Raw genomic sequence first — 21,120 nt, forward strand, 5'->3', positions numbered from 1 at the left:
CAAATCTTAAAGTTGGATTTTTTGCTCTTTGTACATTAAAGTAATTTAATCAAAGTTATTATTTCTGTAACCTTTTCCAGTGCATGCTTTACCTTACCTGCTCAGACAGCAACACAACCCCAAAGTATGAAAGATCTACCTTCATACATAAGGAGCAACGGATTATTAAGGTGCACTATCGATTTGTGAGAAAATAAAAAAATAAAAAAAAATAAAGTGCACCTTACAATGCTAAAAAGAAACTAAATTGTTAGCACACTGAATTATAAGGTGTACTAATGATTTTTGGGAAAATTAAAGGGTTTTAAATGTACCTTAGAGTGCAAAAAATACACTACATTGTTAGCACACTAACTTATAAGATGTACTGTCGATTTGAAGGAAAATTAAAGGATTTTAAATGCACCTTATAGTGCACAAATGCACTAAATTGTAAGCACACTGCATGAATTATAAGGTGTACTACTGATTTTGGGGAAAATTAAAGGATTTTAAGAGCACCTTATAGTGCAAAAAATACACTAAATTCTTAGCGCACAGAATTCTGAGGTGAATTAATGATTTTTTGGAAATTTAAAGGATTTTAAGAGCATTATTTATTATAGTGTGAAAAAAAAAACGGTAAAGTGTTAGCTGTGAGCTGTTTGTAAAAAGAGATAAATAAGTAAATCTCCAGCAGTGAAAAACTCGTGTTTCAGAGCTGAGATTTTAGAGGAAAATCTAAAGGGAGGGGCCGATCGCTTCACCAAAATCGATGACCTCTCCCTCAAACGGTAAAAGCCGCATCCAACCCCCAAGCGTCCGAAAAAACACAGAGAAAAACAGGGTGTGATGGCCTCTTTGGGGCTGTTAGCAGTTAGTGCTGTCGCTGTCCGGACAGGGCTGGATCAGCGCAGCCGAGCAGCGGCTCCATTATCATCACACCTCTGTCACCTCAGCCAGCAGGAAGAAAATCTATCACTTCCGGATCACAGCACCACAAAAACCATCAACCATCACTCTGTTCAGCCACAGGCTTCTCCCAACCTTACAACCTTTCCCTCTCTTTCCTTCTCTCTCTCTTTTTCTCTCAGTCACTCACTCGATCTGTCAACTCAGTGAGAAAAAAACAGACTGTGTCCACACTGTGCCATTTTTTTATCCGCCTGTTTACTCTGACATTTGGAAACCCAATCAAAACACTCATTGACTCGGCAGGAAAGAGCTACGCCGCAGCCGCCGGGGTGTGAAGTCAATACACGCTAAGGGCAAGTCTAGAGAACGACAGACGACAGAGAGAAAGAACACAATACAACACAACACAATTATCTAAAATAAACTCCTTTCATACAATAACATGATTTGAAACCCAGAAATGAGCAGCAACAAGCAGAAATGCAAGACTTTGCAACTTATTCCATTTGATCTCCAGTTAAACAGCAGTTACCCCTCCAGAAAGTACGGCATCCCTGGTAGATTTGCCAAGTTTGAGAGGGTTCCAACAGCACCATTCATGGGATTTGGATTTTTTTAGGAGAACTTCCAGCTTTGAAGAAGACAATAATCAGCTTTAATTCCACCAATTCATCTATCTGCAGTATCTATATATATATATATATATATATATATATATATATATATATATATATATATATATAGTACAACAATGTCCTTTGCAGTTAAATCAAAGTCTTAAACAGATCTTTTGGTTTTATTAAGGGAGAAATAATGCATATATATCTAATTGCTATTGATTAGGACTGTCACAATAATTATGAAAATAACTTACTGTACAATAAATTTGTTTATATCTGCTAACCTCAATATTGTCCTTTACAGCTTTTTTAGTAAGCTCTCTCTCTCTCTCTTTCTCTCCATCTATCTATGTATCTATGTATCTATATATATATATAATATATATATATATATATATATATATATATATATATATATATATATATATATATATATATGTTAAATATAATATATAATACCTCTGTAATTGCAAAGAAAAGTTAATTTAAAGAAGCATTAAGGATTCTATCTTCTGTAGCAACTCACATCATGATCAGAATGTCTCATCAGATATTAATGAAACATGCTAAGTTAAAGCACCGACACCGTTGCCAGGAATGAAACACAACACCACACAAACACTCTGCGGCAGCCATGGATACGGCCAAGCTGGATATTTTGTCTGCTGAACGAGTAATCACTGAGCTTCAGTAAGGTTCTCCAACCATAGCTGTGTAATGTATCACAGGATATAGATCAATGTTTAGCTACGGAGTAAGACTTGTCATTGCTTGCTATTGTGTGGGAATCTGGCAACCTGTGGGAGCTTTGCGTATTGGGAGGGGTGGAGGGCAGAACATAAAATGCAGTGTGTGGAAATTGGACTCCTGTAGGCATTTTTAAGATTCTGTCTCTCACAGTGATAAAAACTGCACACCTTTCCATTGGTCTGTTAATAAAGTAATTCATTCATTCATGTATTCATTTGTTCATTAATTAACTCTTTCCTTAATTAATTCATTCATTTTTAATATTTTTCCCCACTGTATACAGTAGTTTAATTAAAAGTGCATTGTTTTTTAAAACAGTATAGCTGCATTATTGTGTTTATTTTTGTTTTATACTATTATTACATATAATTTCTAGCACAATATATCACCAAAACAAACAAAAAAAAAAAAAAATATATATATATATCTATATATATATTAAATATATAATTTTTGCCGATATAACACAGTCTTTCTCTCATTCCTCAGTTGCGGGTCTTACCCATGATGGACACGTCGTACTCGATGAGGAGCGTGGCTTCCTGGCCGCACTGCTTGAGGATGCTCATGGCCTCTGCGTGGGAGGTGCCGTGTAGGCGAATGCCATCGATGCTCAGCAGCCGATCTCCTGGTTTAATGGTGCCTTCCCTGAGGAAGAGGAGGAGGAGGAGGAGAAAGAGGAAATATATACAAGCCACACACACTTTGTGAGGATAAGAAGCGGAGGGAAAAAAAAACCTGTGACAGTATAAAGCAGCTTAAACTTAATCCTGTGCACTGAACGGCAAAAAAAAAAAAAAAAAAAAAAAAAAAAGAATCAGAGGGATGCATGGGTGCTTGAACATGAATGAGGAAAGATTCCCCAGAGAGTGCTTTATCTCTATAGGAAGCTAACAGGGCACAAGGAGACCCTGATTGCCATCTTAGAACGCCATTATGCTGGATGGCTCCTGTTCCACTGCTGCACTTAAGCATGCCGTGGGGCCACCGAGGAGTAACGGCTGAGTCTCTCAGGCTCCCTGGCTGAGACATTATTATGCTTAGATGCTCCAGAATGAATCCTACTTTGTTAACCACGACACAAATCAGCTCGCCTATTAGCACCGCAGGCTGTGATGCGCCTCATCTACCGTGCTGCACCAGAGCTCGCTAGTGGGCTAGCAGGACGTTTATAAGGGCGTTTTTTTTCACAACTAGCATTTTTTTGGTGCCTGGGAGCAGTCCAAAATACCAATCTCTGGTCCTCGTAAACTCAAGTGGACTCTCGTGTGGACTACTATCCGCTCCCTGTGCAGTGTATTGGGTTGTGGGTTTGGTTTATTTTGTAACGTGTCTGCTGAGGAGGGATCGCTACAGGGTTAGCAGGACGTTTATAAGGGCGTTTTTTTTTTCACAACTAGCATTTTTTTGATGGCTGGGAGAAGTCCAAAATATCAATCTCTGGTCCTCGTAAACTCAAGTGGACTCTCGTGTGGACTACTATCCGCTCCCTGTGCAGTGTATTGGGTTGTGGGTTTGGTTTATTTTGTAACGTGTCTGCTGAGGAGGGATCGCTACAGGGTTAGCAGGACGTTTATAAGGGCGTTTTTTTTTTTCACAACTAGCATTTTTTTGATGGCTGGGAGAAGTCCAAAATATCAATCTCTGGTCCTCGTGAACTCAAGTGGACTACTATCCGCTCCCTGTGCAGAAGATGGGGTCGTGTGATTGGTTCATTTTGTAATTTGGCTGCTAAGAAATAAGGCTACTTTGTTAACAGCGACACAAATCAGCTCGTCTATTACTACCACAGGCTGTAATGCAGGCTGTGATAAGTCTAATCTACCGTGCTGCACCAGTGCTCGCTAGTGGGCTAGCTGGATGTTTATAAGGGCTTCTTCACAACTAGCATTCTGGTGCCTGGGAGCAGTACAAAATATCAGTCACTGGTCCTCATGAACTCAAGTTTACTCTGGTGTGGACTACTATCTGCTCCCTGTGCAGCTTATGAGGTTGTGAGATTGGTTCATTTTGTAACTTGGCTGCTAAGAAATAAGGCTAATTTGTAGTGATGTTAGTGTAATAAGCTCAGCTTTGTGAAGTTTATCATGCTGATAAATGCTCATCGTAAGCAAATGAGATTCTGATCTTATTTTTTGGAAGGCGATGGATAAGGAAAACTAAGGGAAAACAAATCAAAGTTTAAGGGGAAAAAACATCCAAACAGTGGGTTCTGACTAATGCAAGATAACCAGATCAAACTTCCTTGGTCAGAAAGCTATCAATTCCTCCTAGTCAGATTTACCAGGGCTAATACTGATCTAAATGCTTTAAAGCTCTCAGCCAGCATATCTCAGCCTCCCCCAGTCTAAACTCCAGTCTGTTCTGGCCAAGCCATTATCACCCACCGTTCCACCAATCACGAGTTAGTGGTGTACATCTTCAGTGTCGAACAGACCTAAGATGATCGATTCAAGGTCTCAACTTGTTTGATTACCCTGTTCTAATCTAAAAACAGGGTAATCAAACAAGTTGAGACCGTGAATCGATCATCTTAGGTCTGTTCGACACTAAAGTTTGTGAAGCCCACATATACAGCTCTGAAAAATTAAGAGACCACTTCAGTTTCTGAAACAGTTTCTCTGATTTAGCTATTTATAGGTTTATGTTTGAGTAAAATGAACATTGTTGTTCAATTCTATAAACTACAGACAACATTTCTCCCAAATTCCAAATAAAAATAAATATTGTCATTTAGAGCATTTATTTGCAGAAAATGAGAAATGGCTGGTATAACAAAAAATATTCAGAGCTTTCAGACCTCAAATTACGCAAAGAAAACAAGTTCATATTCATAAAGTAGTTTTAAGAGTTCAGAAATAATACTAATATTTGGTGGAATAACCCTGGTGGTTTTTAATCACAGTTTTTTTCATGCATCTTGGCATCATGTTCTCCTCCACCAGTCTTACACACTGCTTTTAGATAACTTTATGCTGCTTTACTCCTGAGCAAAAATTCAAGCAGTTCAGCTTGGTTTGATGATTAGCTTGTGACCATCCATCTTGCTCTTGATTATATTTCGGAGGTTTTCGATTTGTAATTTAAAATCAAAGAAACTCATAATTTTTAAGTAATAACACAATATACTACCTTTCAATCTTCTCATACTTCTCAAACAGCTTATTGCTTGGATGCCATGTATCAGAAAAGGGCTAAAAAAAATACAAAGCAGTAAAAGGCCAAAGCTTTTGCAAACTATTAAAAGACAGAAAACGGACAAAAAAGTGATTCTTATGTGCAAAACTACATTAAACTACTTAGAAAAATGAGCCCTTTCGCCACACGAGCGCAGAATCGGTCCTGTGTGCAAGCTCATTTAATCAGGACGAGCGTGATAACGTCCTAAACGTCTTAACGGAACATCAGGAGGTCAAGCCTGGGCGCCACAATGATTCTGAGCCAGAATGAGAGCAAAATGAAAGCAGTTTGTTTTTTTAGCAGCGAGGCGATATTGCCCAGCCTGTCTGTGGCACACAGCTAGATTGGACTCATAATAGGCTATAGCGATGCTGTAATGCTGGTTGTATTGGGATACAGGCAGCCTGAGGCGGGGGGGTTACCGAGCAGCAGCAGAAAAGACTGTATTCGCCCCGAGAAACAGGAATCACATCAGCGAAAGACAATAATTGGAGTATTCCGTCTGTGGGGAATGAAATCTCCATACAGAAAAATTAATATTGATGGAGCTCGAGAGGAAAGAAAGACATGGGCTGAGGCATGATGAGAATAATAACAGAGCAGAGTGCAAGAGTGAACATTGCCGGGGTGGGAGAGAGAGAGAAATAGAGAAAGAGGCAAGAGGGAGGGGGGGGGGGGGGTTAGGTGGCGAGAAAAACGCGGCAGTCTATTTGCAATTCTCACATGGGCGATGAAGTTAGAGAACATGGGTAATTTATTCCCATTTTTGATATAGGAGGCAGACAGAGCCGGAGAAGACCGCACTTTCTGCAGAGCAATTTATCGCCGTTTGAAACCAAGCCCATGATTTTCAGCCGGCTACAAAACGCTGAAGCTGCTGGAGTGCAGAGAGACTCGCAGCGTGCTTCAATACAGGAATCTGTCCTGAGCATGATCCAGCTCAGGAAATGGCTAAATAAAATCTAGATATAGCGAAAATAGGGGCGTATTTTGAAATGTGGGGCCATCACATCACATATCACATTTATTTAAGATATTTTCAGCATTCTAATATATTTAATACATAGAGCTCGAAAAAAAATAAAAATAAAATAAGAGACCACTTAAAAAAGATTAGTTTTTTTTATTGTTTTTACCAAATTGAAAACCTCTGGTTTATTTAATCAAGAGGAAGATGGATGATTACAAGCCATCAAACAAGCCAACAAAGTTTTTTGCACCAGGAGTGCAGGCATAAAGTTATCCAAAAGCAGAGTGTAAGACTGGTGGAGGAGAACACATTTAAAAAGCTCATATACTTTACATGCATGCTTTACCACAGTTCATTATGTAAGTGTGGAAAGTGGAATTAATTTTGATCAAATTGTGGTTGCATATTTTTTCACAGCTCTGGAAAAAAAATTAAGAGACCACTTAAAAATGATGAGTTTCTTTGATTTTACCAAATTAAAAACCTCTGGAATATAATCAAGAGGAAGATGGATAAAGATGCATCACAAGCCATCAAACCAAACTGAACTGCTTGATTTTTTGCACCAGGAGTAAAGCAGCATAAAGTTATCCAAAAGCAGTGTGTAAGACTGGGGGAGGAGAACATGCCAAGATGCATAAAAAAGGAACTATTATAGTTCCTTTTTAACAGGCCTTTTTCATTTTTTAAACCGCCATAATGAATACAGCTCTGGGGAAAAAAAAATAAGAGACCACTTCAGTTTCTGAATTAGTTTCTCTGATTTTGCTATTTATAGGTATATATTTGAGTAAAATGAACATTGTTGTTTTATTGTTTTATATAAACTACAGACAACATTTCTCCCAAATTCCAAATAGAAATATTGTAATTTAGAGCATTTATTTGCAGAAAATAAGAAATGGCTGAAATAACAAAAAAATAGCAGAGCTTTCAGACCTCAAATAATGCAAAGAAAACAAGTTCATATTCATAAAGTTTTAAGAGTTCAGAAATCAATATTTGGTGGAATAACTAAGTTTGTTTATTTTTTTCATACATCTTGGCGTGTACTCCTCCACCAGTCTTACACACTGCTTTTGGATAACTTTATGCCTTTACTCCTGGTGCAAAAATTCAAGCAGTTCAGTTTGGTTTGTTGGCTTGTAATCATCCATCTTTCTCTTAATTATTATATTCCAGAGGTTTTAAATTTGATCAAATCAAAGAACCTTATAATTTTTGATTGATGATGAAAATGAGTGTATTAATGACAATGATAAGAAACAATCTTTTTTTTTTTTAACACATTTTTGAAAACTAGCCTATGCAAGTGTGTGTGTGTGTGTGTGTGTGTGTGTGTGTGTGTGTTAGATATAGTCAGCTATGCTTCATATTGGAAAGTTAAGGTCTTTGACGCAAGGAGGACTATCTCACCTGTCAGCCGGGCCGCCGGGTCTGATAGTTGTTATGGTAACGGGACGGGATTTGTTCCTGTCTTCATGGGCTCCTCCTGTGGGGACAGAGCAGCACATTAGCACTTCTGACAAATGCAGCCGTAAAGATAAACATATTGCACACGTGCTCCTGGGAGCTAATGTTTACTGCGGATACTCTTCTTTACATCCCATATTCACCGCTCTGAGCAGCCCATAACTCAGCGCTGCTGAACACAGCCTGTTTACCTTAAATACAGATAAATAATAATACTCTCACTGTTCCTCAGTTCTAAACGGACACATAACTTCATGTTGGGAAAAAACGCGGCTTGTTAACAGGGCAGAGGGTGTTCATCTTCATATAGATTATCTATAACCCAACAATCAGCATGAAAAGAGCTCTCTGATGCAGATTTATGCAGAATTATAGTAACTGGGCTAATCAGCTTCTCACAGTTCAAACTTCTACAAACCTTCTACCATCAGAGGAACTCTCCCCTAAGACATAAACAGACAGACAGACAGACAGACAGACAGACAGACAGACAGACAGACAGACAGACAGACAGACAGACAGACAGACAGACAGACAGACAGACAGACAGATAGATAGATAGATAGATAGATAGATAGATAGATAGATAGATAGGTAAACAGACAGACAGACAGACAGAAAGGCAGGCAGACAGATATATAGACAGATAGATAGATAGATAGATAGATAGATAGATAGATAGATAGATAGACAGACAGACAGACAGACAGACAGACAGACAGACAGACAGACAGATAGATAGATAGATAGATAGATAGATAGATAGATAGATAGATAGTTAAACAGACAGACAGACAGACAGACAGAAAGGCAGGCAGACAGACAGACAGACAGATAGATAGATAGACAGGTAGATAGATAGACAGAAAGGTAGACAGACAGACAGACAGGCAGACAGACAGGCAGACAGACAGACAGACAGACAGACAGACAGACAGACAGACAGACAGACAGACAGACAGATAGATAGATAGATAGATAGATAGATAGATAGATAGATAGTATTAGGGGTGACACGATTCTCTAAATCCTTGATTCAATTTTACTTCTGCTTTTAGGGTCACGATTCAATTCGGTTCTCGATTTTCTTTTTTCGTTTTTTTTTTTTTTACAGCAGAGAGGCCTATGCCAGTTTTAGATTAGTCTATGGTCAGTCATTGGTTTGATTCATCAAATTTACAATATCTTATTTCAAAAGAGATATTAAACCCACACAGAATGCTGGAAGCACTGGTGAGGTCATTTCCACCTGCTGCTGGAAGCTCTGGGATATGGAAATAGATCTTCATGGAGAACACACTCTCTGTTTGATGTAGACATGAATCGACTGCACTCACTTCGATGTGTAGGAATCAAAGAGTACATGCTGATCCACAGGGGTCTCAGTGTTTGCCCTAGCTACAGTCTACAGTGCACCACAGGGTAACTGAGGTAAAACCTAAAAACTAACTAAAAACAGCACAGAGTGAAAATCTGTAGTACTGATCTGTTCACTAATTATTTTTATATTCACTATTATTATTATTATACATTTATCTGTAGCTTGGTAATTACATTGCATTGTTATTGTAATTAAAACGGTAATTAAAAAAGGCTATCATAAATGCATTGACTCTTTTATTAAAGTTCTCTTATTAAGAACCAGAGGCTGATAAAAACACATATTCATTAAACTCATATACTTCACATACATGCTTTCCCAACTGTTCATTATTTAAGTGTGGAAAGTGGATTTGTTTTTGACCAAATTGTGGTTAAATATTTTTTTACAGCTCTGGAAAAAAAAATTAAGAGACCACTTAAAAATGATGAGTTTCTTTGATTTTACCAAATTGAAAACCTCTGGAATATAATCAAGAGGAAGATGGATAAAGATGGATCACAAGCCATCAAACCAAACTGAACTGCTTGAAAAGTTATCCAAAAGCAGTGTGTAAAACTGGTGGAGGAGAACATGATGCCAAGATGCCTGAAAACTGTGATTAAAAACCAGGGTTATTCCACCAAATATTGATTTCTGAACTTTCTAAAACTTTATGAATATGAACTTGTTTTCTTTGCATTATTTGAGGTCTGAAAGCTCTGCAGGTTTTTTTGTTATTTCAGCCATTTCTCATTTTCTGCAAATAAATGCTCTAAATATTAATATTTTTATTTGGAATTTGTGAACAATGTTGTTTGTAGTTTATAGAATAAATCAACAATGTTGATTTTACTCAAACATATACTCATACATATCAAAATCATAGAAACTGATTCAGAAACTGAAGTGATCTCCAAATTCTTTCCAGAGCTGTGTCTACTGTCCTGCTGGAAAATTAAATCCACATCTCTATAAAAGTTGTTAGCACAGGGAAGCATGAAGTGCTGTAAAACTTTCCAGGAAAACACTGCACTGACTGGACAATTTTTTTTATTTATTTTTTTTACCAAAATACCAAAATTTCTTTCAGTTTTTTAGCCCTGGTAGTTCACTGCAAAATGTTGTGCACTGGATTTTGTACCATTTCCAGTTATCAACTACACATGTACAAAAAAGTAACTCAAAGGATCGTTAGTAAAAATATGTTTAAATGTCGACAGAGGAAAATGGAAGCTTTCTTTGAGAAAGACAGGCTGAAGGTCTCTATCAAAGTGGGACATAACCGTTTCAGAAAGGAAAGTATTGCAAAAAAAGACAAGGATATTAATGTCAATTTTAAATGTAACTTTTCATAATCAGTTAATCTTTCTGTATTTTTAACATATTCTAGAAGGTTGTAATTAAGGTACAGGATGGCGATGTGAAAGGAATGTCTAAATGTAAAGGAAAGGTTAGGAATAAATGACTTCCTCTGAAAGGCTGTTTGAAGTGGATGGAAAAGGACAGGGTCATTTCCGCAGTGAAAAGAAGCATTCAGGTGCTCGTGTTTGGGCTGTCGGCTATTGTGTGAGCACAAGTGGAGAAAGGTCCTCACTGATAATACGCCCATCACATTAACTCACCCTGATGTGTGGCCAACAGAGCTTACATACTGATCCACATACAGATAGACGGCTATTTACCACCATAGTTATTCATCTCAGAACAGCCTGACCAAGAGTTAACATGTAGTTCCTTGATCAAAGTACTTGATCAAAAGAATGCAATTTAAAAAGTCCCCATCTGGATTTAACTAAGTAAATCAGGGGTGTCCAAACTACGGCCCGCAGGCCATTTGCGGCCCGTTTCCTTTTTTGGAGCGGTTTGCGAGGTATTTTAGAAATAGAATGAAAGTTGGCCCGCTGTTAAGCAGGTTTTTATAATGTGAGATTCAAAGTTTGAACGCTAGGTGTCAGAAACGGGCCAAAGAGTCTAAAAGCGGAGAGAGTGTTCAGTAGTAGTGCAGAAAAATGGCACTAAGAGTCTAAAAGCGGAGAGAGTGTTCAGTTGTAGCGCAGAAAAACGGGCCAAAGAGTCTAAAAGCAGAGAGGGTGCGCAGTTGTAGCGCAGAAAAATGCCCCAAAGAGTCTAAAAGCGGAGAGAGTGCGCAGTTGTAGCGCAGAAAAATGCCCCAAAGAGTCTAAAAGCGGAGAGAGTGCTCAGTTGTAGTGCAGAAAAACAGCCCAAAGAGTCTAAAAGCGGAGAGAGTGCTCAGTTGTAGCGCAGAAAAACAGGCCAAAGAGTCTAAAAGCGGAGAGAGTGCTCAGTTTTAGCGCAGAAAAATAGGCCAAAGAGTCTAAAAGCAGAGAGGGTGCGCAGTTGTAGTGCAGAAAAACAGCCCAAAGAGTCTAAAAGCGGAGAGAGTGTTCAGTTGAAGCGCAGAAAAACAGGCCAAAGAGTCTAAAAGCGGAGAGAGCGCGCAGTTGTAGTTGTAATTTGAAAAATTATAGATTACACAACATTGTCAAAGATAAAGATAGAGATATATAAAGATAGATAAAGATAGTAGGTCAAGTTCAATGGTGTGTAAATGAAAGTAATCAGGAAAATGTATTATTTAAAGAGGTATATTTCATTATTTGTCTGTGGCCCATGACTTCAAATATATTTCTCCTTCTGGCTCCCAACAAAAAAAGTTTGGACACCCCTGAAGTAAATGATATGTATTTGCTGCTGCAGTTGGTCTGCAGGTTTAGGTTCAGCAACAGTATGTGCTGAAAGAATGAGGTCAGCTGACCTCAATACCTGAATATACTAAATATAGACCAGATTATTCCATCAATAGTTTTTTTCTTCCCTGATGAACACGGGCATATTCCAAGATGATAATGCCAGGATTCATGGGGCTGGAATTGTGAAAGAGTTCAGGGTTCAGGGAGCATGAGATCATCATTTTCACACATGGATTAAGAGAGTTCACCACAGAGTCCAGATCTTAACCTCATTGAGAATCTTTGGGATGTGCTGGATGGAGAAGAGCTGCTTTGTGCAGTTCTCAGACTCTACCATCATCAATGCTGCTGCAAGATCTTGGTGAAAAATTAATCCAGCAACACTGGATTGAAATAAATCATGTGACATTGCAGAAGCTTATTTAAACTATGCCACAGTGAATTTCTGCTGCAATCAAAGCTAAAGGCGCTCCAATGAAATATTGGAAGATGTGGCCTTTTTTTTTTTTTGGCCAGGCAGTGTATGTTTGTCTATGTTTGAAGAACATAAACTTGGGTCTATGCTATTGTATGTTATTTACTATCTAAGTAAAACAAATGGAGGTACCTGAGAACCTTAGAACAAGAGTTATCAAACTTCACCAGGCTAGAAAATGTATAAAAAAAAAATCACAAAAAAAGCAACTAATGGAATACAAACAGAGACAATTCAGCCCCACAGTTTTTCTCCCAAAGAGTGGATGTGCGAAAATAAACACTCCAAAAATGCACAAAATAATATTATGGGAAGTCACATCACTGAAGATCCTCACTGGACATATAAACCCCAAGAAAATGTTTATAAATCCCAAATCAGGCAACCAAAAAAAGCCTCAAAGCCACTTTAACTGACGCAAACTAAAAAAAAAAACAGAACTGCTTGGCTTAAATGAATACCAAAAGTGAAAGCCAAATACTGCATATTCCAACCTGAAAACCCTTAAGCAGCTTATCTGTTAAGCATGGGGGTGGCGGCATTATCATGGTTGAAGCTGTTTTGCTGTATTGGGACTAGGTTTGCCACAGGGTTTGTATTATTGATGAACCATTATCAATTCTGAACTGGCCAAGAAATAAATAAAAAAAATCTACAGTAGGTGACAAAGCATCTGTCTGTGAACCGAAGCCTCAGCAGAGGTGGTTCATACACCCACACAATGATCCTGTTTCAGCAGATGAGAGCTAACCCTTAAATAACTAAACCCAACAAAAATATTGTGGAAGTAACTAAAAACAGCAGTTCAGGCAAGGACACCCACCGCGATCAATGGTGGAGTCTATGGAGAAACGGGCCAAAAATCCTTTAAACCAGCGCAGGATTGATCAGCACTTACTGGAAAAAATTGGCTGAAATTATTACAGCTCGAGGGGATCGCATCAGTTACTGAAAACAAAGCTTCAGTTTTTAGCTGCTTTTTTTTTTTTTAGACAAAGACACTTCAATTCGGGCAGAGCCGACTGTCTTTAGCTGTATGTATTAAGACTAAGCTCAGAGCTTGTGTCTCCTATAGACTCTCAACTCTCATTCAGATCTGTTAGCTTATGTTACACTATTTTTGCTCAGTTGAAAAATGTGTGTTAAAACAAATAGTGCATCTCAAAAAATTGGAATATCATTGAAAAGTTACGTTATTTTAGTCATTCGGTTCAAAATTTAATATAATATGAATATATATATAAATGTAAATATTATATAGATGTATAACACATAGAATAATCAATTTTAAGTGTTTATTTCTTTTATTGTTGATGATTATGATAATGGCTTACAGCCAATGAAAACCCAAAAAATCCTTGTACAGGAAGTCCTTTTTGCAAAAAACAAAAAAAAACAGTGTCCTCATGTGGGGACGGTGGTTTATTTTAACATTTTAAAAACACCCTTTCCATTTGGGATCAGAAGGACAAAATTAGTGCAACAACTAAATGTTAGCTTTCTACAAAAATAAAATAAACTAATTTCAAACATAAAAGTGGAGGATCATTTATCATTTTTACCCGGCCCTTGTTTCTGTCTGGAATGGCTGTAAAAACCTTTGACTGGGCTTCCCGCCAATTGGTTCTCAACCAATTTAGTGTAATGTTGTCATGCTCTGACCACTAGATGGTATGGGCAGTGTCTCCATATGAGGTCAAAGGGTCAATGTTTTTTTAACATTGAAGCAGAAATGTAATGTCCCCATATGAGGACACTGGGTCTCAAGAGGATATAGATGTATAACACATAGAATGATCAATTTTAAGCGTTTATTTATTTTACTGTTGATGATTATGTTGATGGATTACAGCCAATGAAAACCCAAAAATCAATGTCTTGGAAAATTTGAATATTGTATAAGACCAAATGGTACTTTTGGCAGTGTGGGCAGTGTGCCAAATCCTGCTGGAAAATGAAATCCACATCTCTATAAAAGTTGTCAGCAGAGGGAAGCATAAAGTGCTGTGAGATTTTGGACTTGATAATAAAACACAGTGGATCAACACCAGCAGATGACATGTCTCTTATCCAAACCATCACTGATTGGTGGAAACTTCACACTAGACTTTCAGCAGTTTGGACTGTGTGTCTCTCCTTCACTCTTCCTCCAGACTCTGCTCCCTTGATTTACAAATGAAATGTGAAGTTTACTGATGGTCAGTGATGGTTTGGAGAGACATGTCTGTCATCTGCTGGCGTTGATCCACTGTGTTCTATGAAGTATTTTCCAGAAAACTATTCCAGATGACTCTACCTTATGAAGACACTGAGATTAAAATACCAAGTGTGTGCATATCTGTCCTCAAAGCTAAACGTGGTACTTACTCAACATATTCTAGTTTGTTTGTCAACTTTTTGTTTACTAAATTATTATTCTGCATGCATTTCTGTGTAGCTTTAACATAGTATTCAATACTAAATGTATAATGTAAAAAATCCTAAAAGGAAATATATTTCAGCAATACTGGAGGCGGGTGGCACGCACTTACCTCGGATGACGAATCCAAATGTGTTGCCTTCTTTATGCAGTGTCACCTCCACATTTTTAAACATCACACCTGAACCCTGAACAGCTGCAGAGAAAGCAAACAAACAAATCAATTATTAATTACTCATCTGCTGCACTTCACTTCAATCGACAACAAAAACACAAAGAAGAAAGAAGAGACAGAATGACTCATAGTGATCTAAATAATCATCAGCATCTACAGATAACACAGCACTAATTATTACTATGAGAGATGATAAACATTTTTAGATATTTCAATACAGTAGCAGTACTGTATACTGATGTTTATACCACAGTTAGTTCCGATCCTGCAATGTGTTTGGCTGAGAGGAGTTCTATGAGTGACATTATCAGCCGGTAATGCACTGTAACTGAAGCTCTTTATGTATTACTCCGCCACATACAGGTAACCAATTTAAACGATGCAGCGCTTACAAGCCAAATATCACAGCTACAAACAGAGCAGCAATGGAACTAGTTTAACTCTCAGAGAGTTTTTAAAATCTCAAACTCTTTTAATAAACAGTGATAATGGAACTGTGGTATGATCCCAATAATACACGAGAGGAAGTGCTATAACATGTAATATTGGCACTGCTGTGCTGATGTTATACATAGCACTCCCTTTATTGTATTATTGCTTAAACATTAAAAATGTGTATAATTTAGGGCTGTCAACGTTAAAGTGTTAATGCGTGCGATTAATTCAAATCCAGCAATGCGTTATTATTTTTTTAATGCAATTAATAATGCCAATCATTTTGACCATAACTTCTGCTGTAATCAGCCCCGCCCCAGCAATGCACAACCAAGCTGAGATGTTTACAATAAAGTAAAAAAAAAGTTTTCTCTATCCAATTTATCATGCATTTTTTATTCCATTCCCCCATATTGGTTTCTATCACCCCTCAAACATACAAATATACACTAGAATTTGATTAGACAACCACCAGGGTTCCATGATTTCCATGTTTTTTTTATGACTTTTCCATGCCTTCTAGAGAACCTTTCATGACTGTACAATTTTAAAACATTGGTGCAGATATGGACAATAAAACCAAATATCAACTAAAACTATAATCAAAATAATAATAAAATAATAATTAATAATAAAATGTGTGTCAGTGTGTAAGGCTAAATTACTGAATTAACTCTGAGCTGATGTATTTGTTAGCTCAACTTTTCGGTTTTTCTCCATCGATAAACTGAAACATAAAGATTTGTAGACCAAATTTGTATGTCTTTTCTAAAACTTTCTGGGTCTTTTTATTTTGCCAAAACTTATCCAGGCCTGCAAATTGCTATTTTCAAATTCCATGACTTTTTCAGACTTTTCCTGACTCTACAAACCCTGAACCACGAATGAATAACACAGGAACAAGGATGACTTTTCATACACACAGAAGGTGACAGGAAAAATATGAATAGGAAACACCTGGGGTCGGGTAACAAGGGGGCGGAGCTACAGGCAAAACGGTGAGCAACAGGGCCGGAAACATGGGATAAACACAGGGCATGTGCAGAAAAGAGTAAATAAACACAGGGAGACACCAGAGAGAGACGCAAAAAACGCAAAAAAAACATGACAAACAGAATATTGTTGTGATTAATCTGATTACATATTTTTTATAATCGATTAAGTGCAGGCAGAACACGCCATCATCCTCCTGACCTTGGAATACGTGTGTTTTAGTAATTTCTGCCCTGCTCACCTTGGCTTTGCGCTACACTGCCGAGGCTGGCGTAGCTAAATGAAAGTTTTATGTAAATGAGGGAGGGCAAGGTGAGGTTGATTTTTGTTTTTTAAATGAAGGCTTCGCAGCAATAACAACCCCAAGGACCTCTTCTAATTTCAGCATAATCGTTTCGGCATAATCTGCTGATTTCACCGAGAGCGCTTGAACAAAACGTGTTCTGGAGATAAACAGCAATTACTCCCGGTCATAAAGTCTTTGATAATCATAGTCATGATACTGTATGGCAGTACACGAATATGATTACCACACATTTCAGAACATGTATTATTAATGACAGGCCTTTTTTAAAAAGCTGAGTGGTGGCTAAGAACTAATATTCATAGTTACTCACCTTCTATAATTGACCAAACTGGAGATATTTTACAACAAACAACTCAAAGCATATTTACGAATTAATAAAAATCACATTAAAGTACTTTGCCATGTCCTGCCAACATCCCAGACAGGGCGGAGACTGTCTATACTGTCTATAGACACTGATTCTTTTTTTTCAGGTGTTGTGCTGAATTCTGCAGAATCTGACTTCCCTTAGAAGGCACACACATTACACAGCAAAAATGTATCTACACATTTGTTTTTTAAATAATCTACAGTTACAGCAGATACAGGAATCACCAGCATAATTTCTTGTACTCATAATGCTGTTTGATGTATGTAGCATTTGTGTAGTAATTTTGCTCTTTAATACTTTTTTTTATACATACAGCTGTGGGAAAAAAAAATAAGAGACCACTTCAGTTTCTGAATCAGTTTCTCTGATTTTGCTATTTATAGCTTAAATGTTTGAGAAAAATGAACATTGTTGTTTTATTCTATAAACTACAGACAACAATTCTCCCAAATTCCAAATAAAAATAATAGGGCTAGGCCCATTTGCAGCCCTTTTCTGCAAATAAATTCAGAACATTTATTTGCAGAAAATGAGAAATGGCTGGAAAAACAAAAAAGATGCAGAAAACAAGTTTATATTTATAAAGGAGTACAGAGTACAGAAATCAATATTTGGTGCAATAACCCTGGTTTTAATTACAGTTTTCGTGCATCTTGGCATGATGTTCTCCTCCACCAGTCTTACACACTGCTTTTGGATAACTTTATGCCTTTTACTCCTGGTGCAAAAAAATCAAGCAGTTCAGCTTGGTTTGATGGCTTGTGATCATCCATCTTCCTCTTGATTATATTCCAGAGTTTTTCAATTTGGCAAAATCAAAGAAACTCATCATTTTTTAAGTGCTCTCTTCTTTTGTCTAGAGCTGTATATTTCTATATTTAGATATAGAAAGAAAAGTGTCTCAGTTTGAAAGGAACTCCTTAAAAGCTCTAATACCAAACATTTATATGCGTTTTTAGCTCACTTTTCTAAACAATTTCTTTTTTTTTTTATGTTTTCCTGGGCAATTCACAATTACATGGTGAGCACTTAACTGGTAAGATGTGAATTCACTCTTTCTCTCTCTCACGTCTCACATAAATATTCCTCCTCTTTTTGGAGCTTAAATCTTCTTCTACAAACTCAGAATCTCTGCAAAAGGAGGTATTATAACCTCAGCGTGAAGCTTAATTGCCGTTCTTCTTGAGAACACAGCGCAAATAGTGTTTTTAAACCCAGCTTTTGTATCTCATGAGTTTTTTTCTGCTACAACACCATACAGCAGAGATCGAGAAGTTCCACAACCTCGGTTAATGATTCTTTAATCAACATCTCTGGATGGAAGCATCTCACACAATCATAGGGCAGTCATAGTGGGTATTAACATCTGCTCTATACAAAATTTCCACTGGTGTGCCACAAGGCTCTGTGCTAGGCCCTCTTTTTTTTACACGGCTTCTATAAATGATATGCTGATGACACTCAACTAACTCTAATCAATCTAGCTTATTGAGGATGGCTTCCATCACATCTAACGATGACTCCAACAAGACTGAGCTGATGCAAATCACAAGTCATTCTTTAAAAACGATGTATGTAAAGGGGTTGGACAATGAAACTGAAACACCTGGATTTAGACCACAATAATTTATTGTGGTGACGGACAGTTCTGGTGGAAACAGGAGAGTTGAGGTGCACATTCTAGTGAATTCTGCCGTGATTTGATCAGCCGTGGTTTTATGTTTTTTATTGGATACAATCCGGGGTAGCACCTGAACATCCCTTTCAGACAGCTTCCTCTTACAGCGTCCACAGTTAATCCTGTTGGATGTGGCTCGTCCTTCTTGGTGGTATGCTGACATTACCCTGGATACCGTGGCTCTTGATACACCACAAAGACTTGCTGTCTTGGTCACAGATGCGCCAGCAAGACATGCACCAACAATTTGTCCTCTTTTGAACTCTGGTATGTCACATATAATGTTGTGTGCATTGCAATATTTTGAGGAAAACTATGCTCTTACCCTGCTAATTGAACCTTCACAATCTGCTCTTACTGGTGCAATAATGTGCAATTAATGAAGATTGAACACCAGGTTGGTCCAATTTAGCCATGATGAAACCTCCCACACTAAAATGACAGGTGTTTCAGTTTCATTGTCCAACCCCTGTAGAGTTAATCAATGGTTCCTTAGTTAAAGCAATGGTTACAGGTCTCTTCGTACTGGTGAAAGATACCCTTTTGAAGGTGGTTTTAACTTAAGAACCTTTCAAAAAAAGAAACATTTTTGAGTCCTACATTAAATAAAATTCTGTGTTGGTTTTAATGGAGAACGACAGGTCTTCACTAAAATTTTGCTTTCTCTTTCAGACAAGTTCATGGCTATTCCACCAATCTGAAGACGCTTCACTTGGTGTGTATCTGGATGACCTGTTTGTTATTCTCAGAACATGTTGCAGCAAACTTGACTTATTCATGCAGTTCTCTCCATAATAACTGCCAAAGGATTTGACCCCTTCTCTCGAGGGAGGCCACCCAGGTGCTTGTTAGTGTCTTGTTACCCTGAGGCTCGGCTAGTGAAAATCTCTGCTGCTTGGTCTTCCTACAAGAACCATCAGACCCTCACGACTGATCCATTATGCAGCACCATGGCCTGTCTTCAATCTTTTATCCAGGTCTCCCGTCTCCGGCATTCCCTTCGCTGTGTTCCCGGACCTGCCTCATCTCATCAGCTCTGAAATCTTTATGTTGACTTACAAAGCCAAAGAAAATGAAAATGGACCTGCAACCCTGGACGCTCCCTGATGCTCCCAACGGTCAGAACCTTATCTACCAGATCTAAAGCTCTGGAAAAAAAAATATAAGAGACCACTTAAAAATGATGAGTTTATTTGATTTTACCAAGTTGAAAACCTCTGGAATATAATCAAGAGGAAGACGGATGACCAGAAGCTGAACTGCTTGAAGTTTTGCACTAGGAGTAAAGGCATACATTTATCCAAAAGCAGTGTGTAAGACTGGTGGAGGAGAACATGATGCCAAGATACATGGAAAAAACTGTGATTAAAAACCAGTGTTATTCCATCAAATATTGATTTCTGAACTCTTAAAACTCTTAAAGCTCTGAATCTTTTTTGTTATTTCAGCCATTTCTCATTTTCTGCAAATAAATCCTTTAAATGACGATATTTGTACTTGAAATTTGGGAGAAATATTGTCTGTAGTTTATAGAATAAAACTAAAATGTTAATTTTACTCAAACATCTACCTATTAATAGCGAAATCAGAGAAACTGATTCAGAACCTGAAGCATTGAAGACCAGCAGAAAGACACGGACCTTCAGATTAAATGGCCTTTCAAGTTTGCATGTATTAAAATGAAGTCTTGTAATTGCACTGCACTTATGTAACGTCACATCAAAGCGTATAAGCTTTTACACTGACCGCACAGTTATTTTTAGACCCCATCCCTCTTCTACAAGCTAAGGATACGCTCTCTGAGTGGATAACAAAGCACCGTCCTCGCCAGATGAGAGCGTGCGCGCCAAACGCTATAAAAGTCAAATGCTCATAAGTTACGAGTGTGAAGCTCTGGCTGTTGCTGTCCACTGAGGGGAAGATCGTTTTCAGTCAATCACCGCTGTTAACGGTCAAGTTCTCTGCGTTTTTTAGCACAGTCAGTCACATGAACTTTACGACTCAAGTCAGCGTGTGAAATTTGGTGCTGGAAGATGCTGGAGTCCAAGAAGTAAAGTTTAGGACAGAGTTTTTTTGTTTTTTTTACCTGCAGAACACAGTGGCACTGATAGGGGGGCATTGGCATTGGGCACAAACAGTTTTTGCTTTGCCATTGAATAATCTATGTACAGGTGTTGGACAATGAAACTGAAACATCTGGTTTTATACTACAATAATTTATTGTCCCAACGGACAGTTCTAGTGGAAACAGGAGAGTTGAGGAGCACATTCTGGTGAATTCTGCCGTGATTTGATTAGCCGTTAGCA

The 21,120-nt window shown here is 37.9% G+C and overlaps 1 protein-coding gene across 17 annotated transcripts in view; it reads right to left on the reverse strand.

Moving 5' to 3' along the window:
• grip1 (glutamate receptor interacting protein 1) overlaps positions 1-21,120 on the reverse strand; it is a 554,262-nt gene that overhangs the window by 128,405 nt on the left and 404,737 nt on the right. For all 17 annotated transcript variants that reach the window (XM_049473333.1, XM_049473330.1, XM_049473334.1 and 14 more), the window contains exons 5-7: positions 14,968-15,051; positions 7,831-7,906; positions 2,767-2,912 (exon numbers count right to left, since the gene is read on the reverse strand). In XM_049473333.1, the coding sequence (XP_049329290.1) occupies positions 2,767-2,912; positions 7,831-7,906; positions 14,968-15,051 (306 nt within the window). The remainder of the gene's footprint in view (positions 1-2,766; positions 2,913-7,830; positions 7,907-14,967; positions 15,052-21,120) is intronic.

The sequence above is a fragment of the Astyanax mexicanus genome, chromosome 2 (assembly GCF_023375975.1).
Source record: "Astyanax mexicanus isolate ESR-SI-001 chromosome 2, AstMex3_surface, whole genome shotgun sequence".
Classification (NCBI taxonomy): Eukaryota; Metazoa; Chordata; class Actinopteri; order Characiformes; family Acestrorhamphidae; genus Astyanax; species Astyanax mexicanus.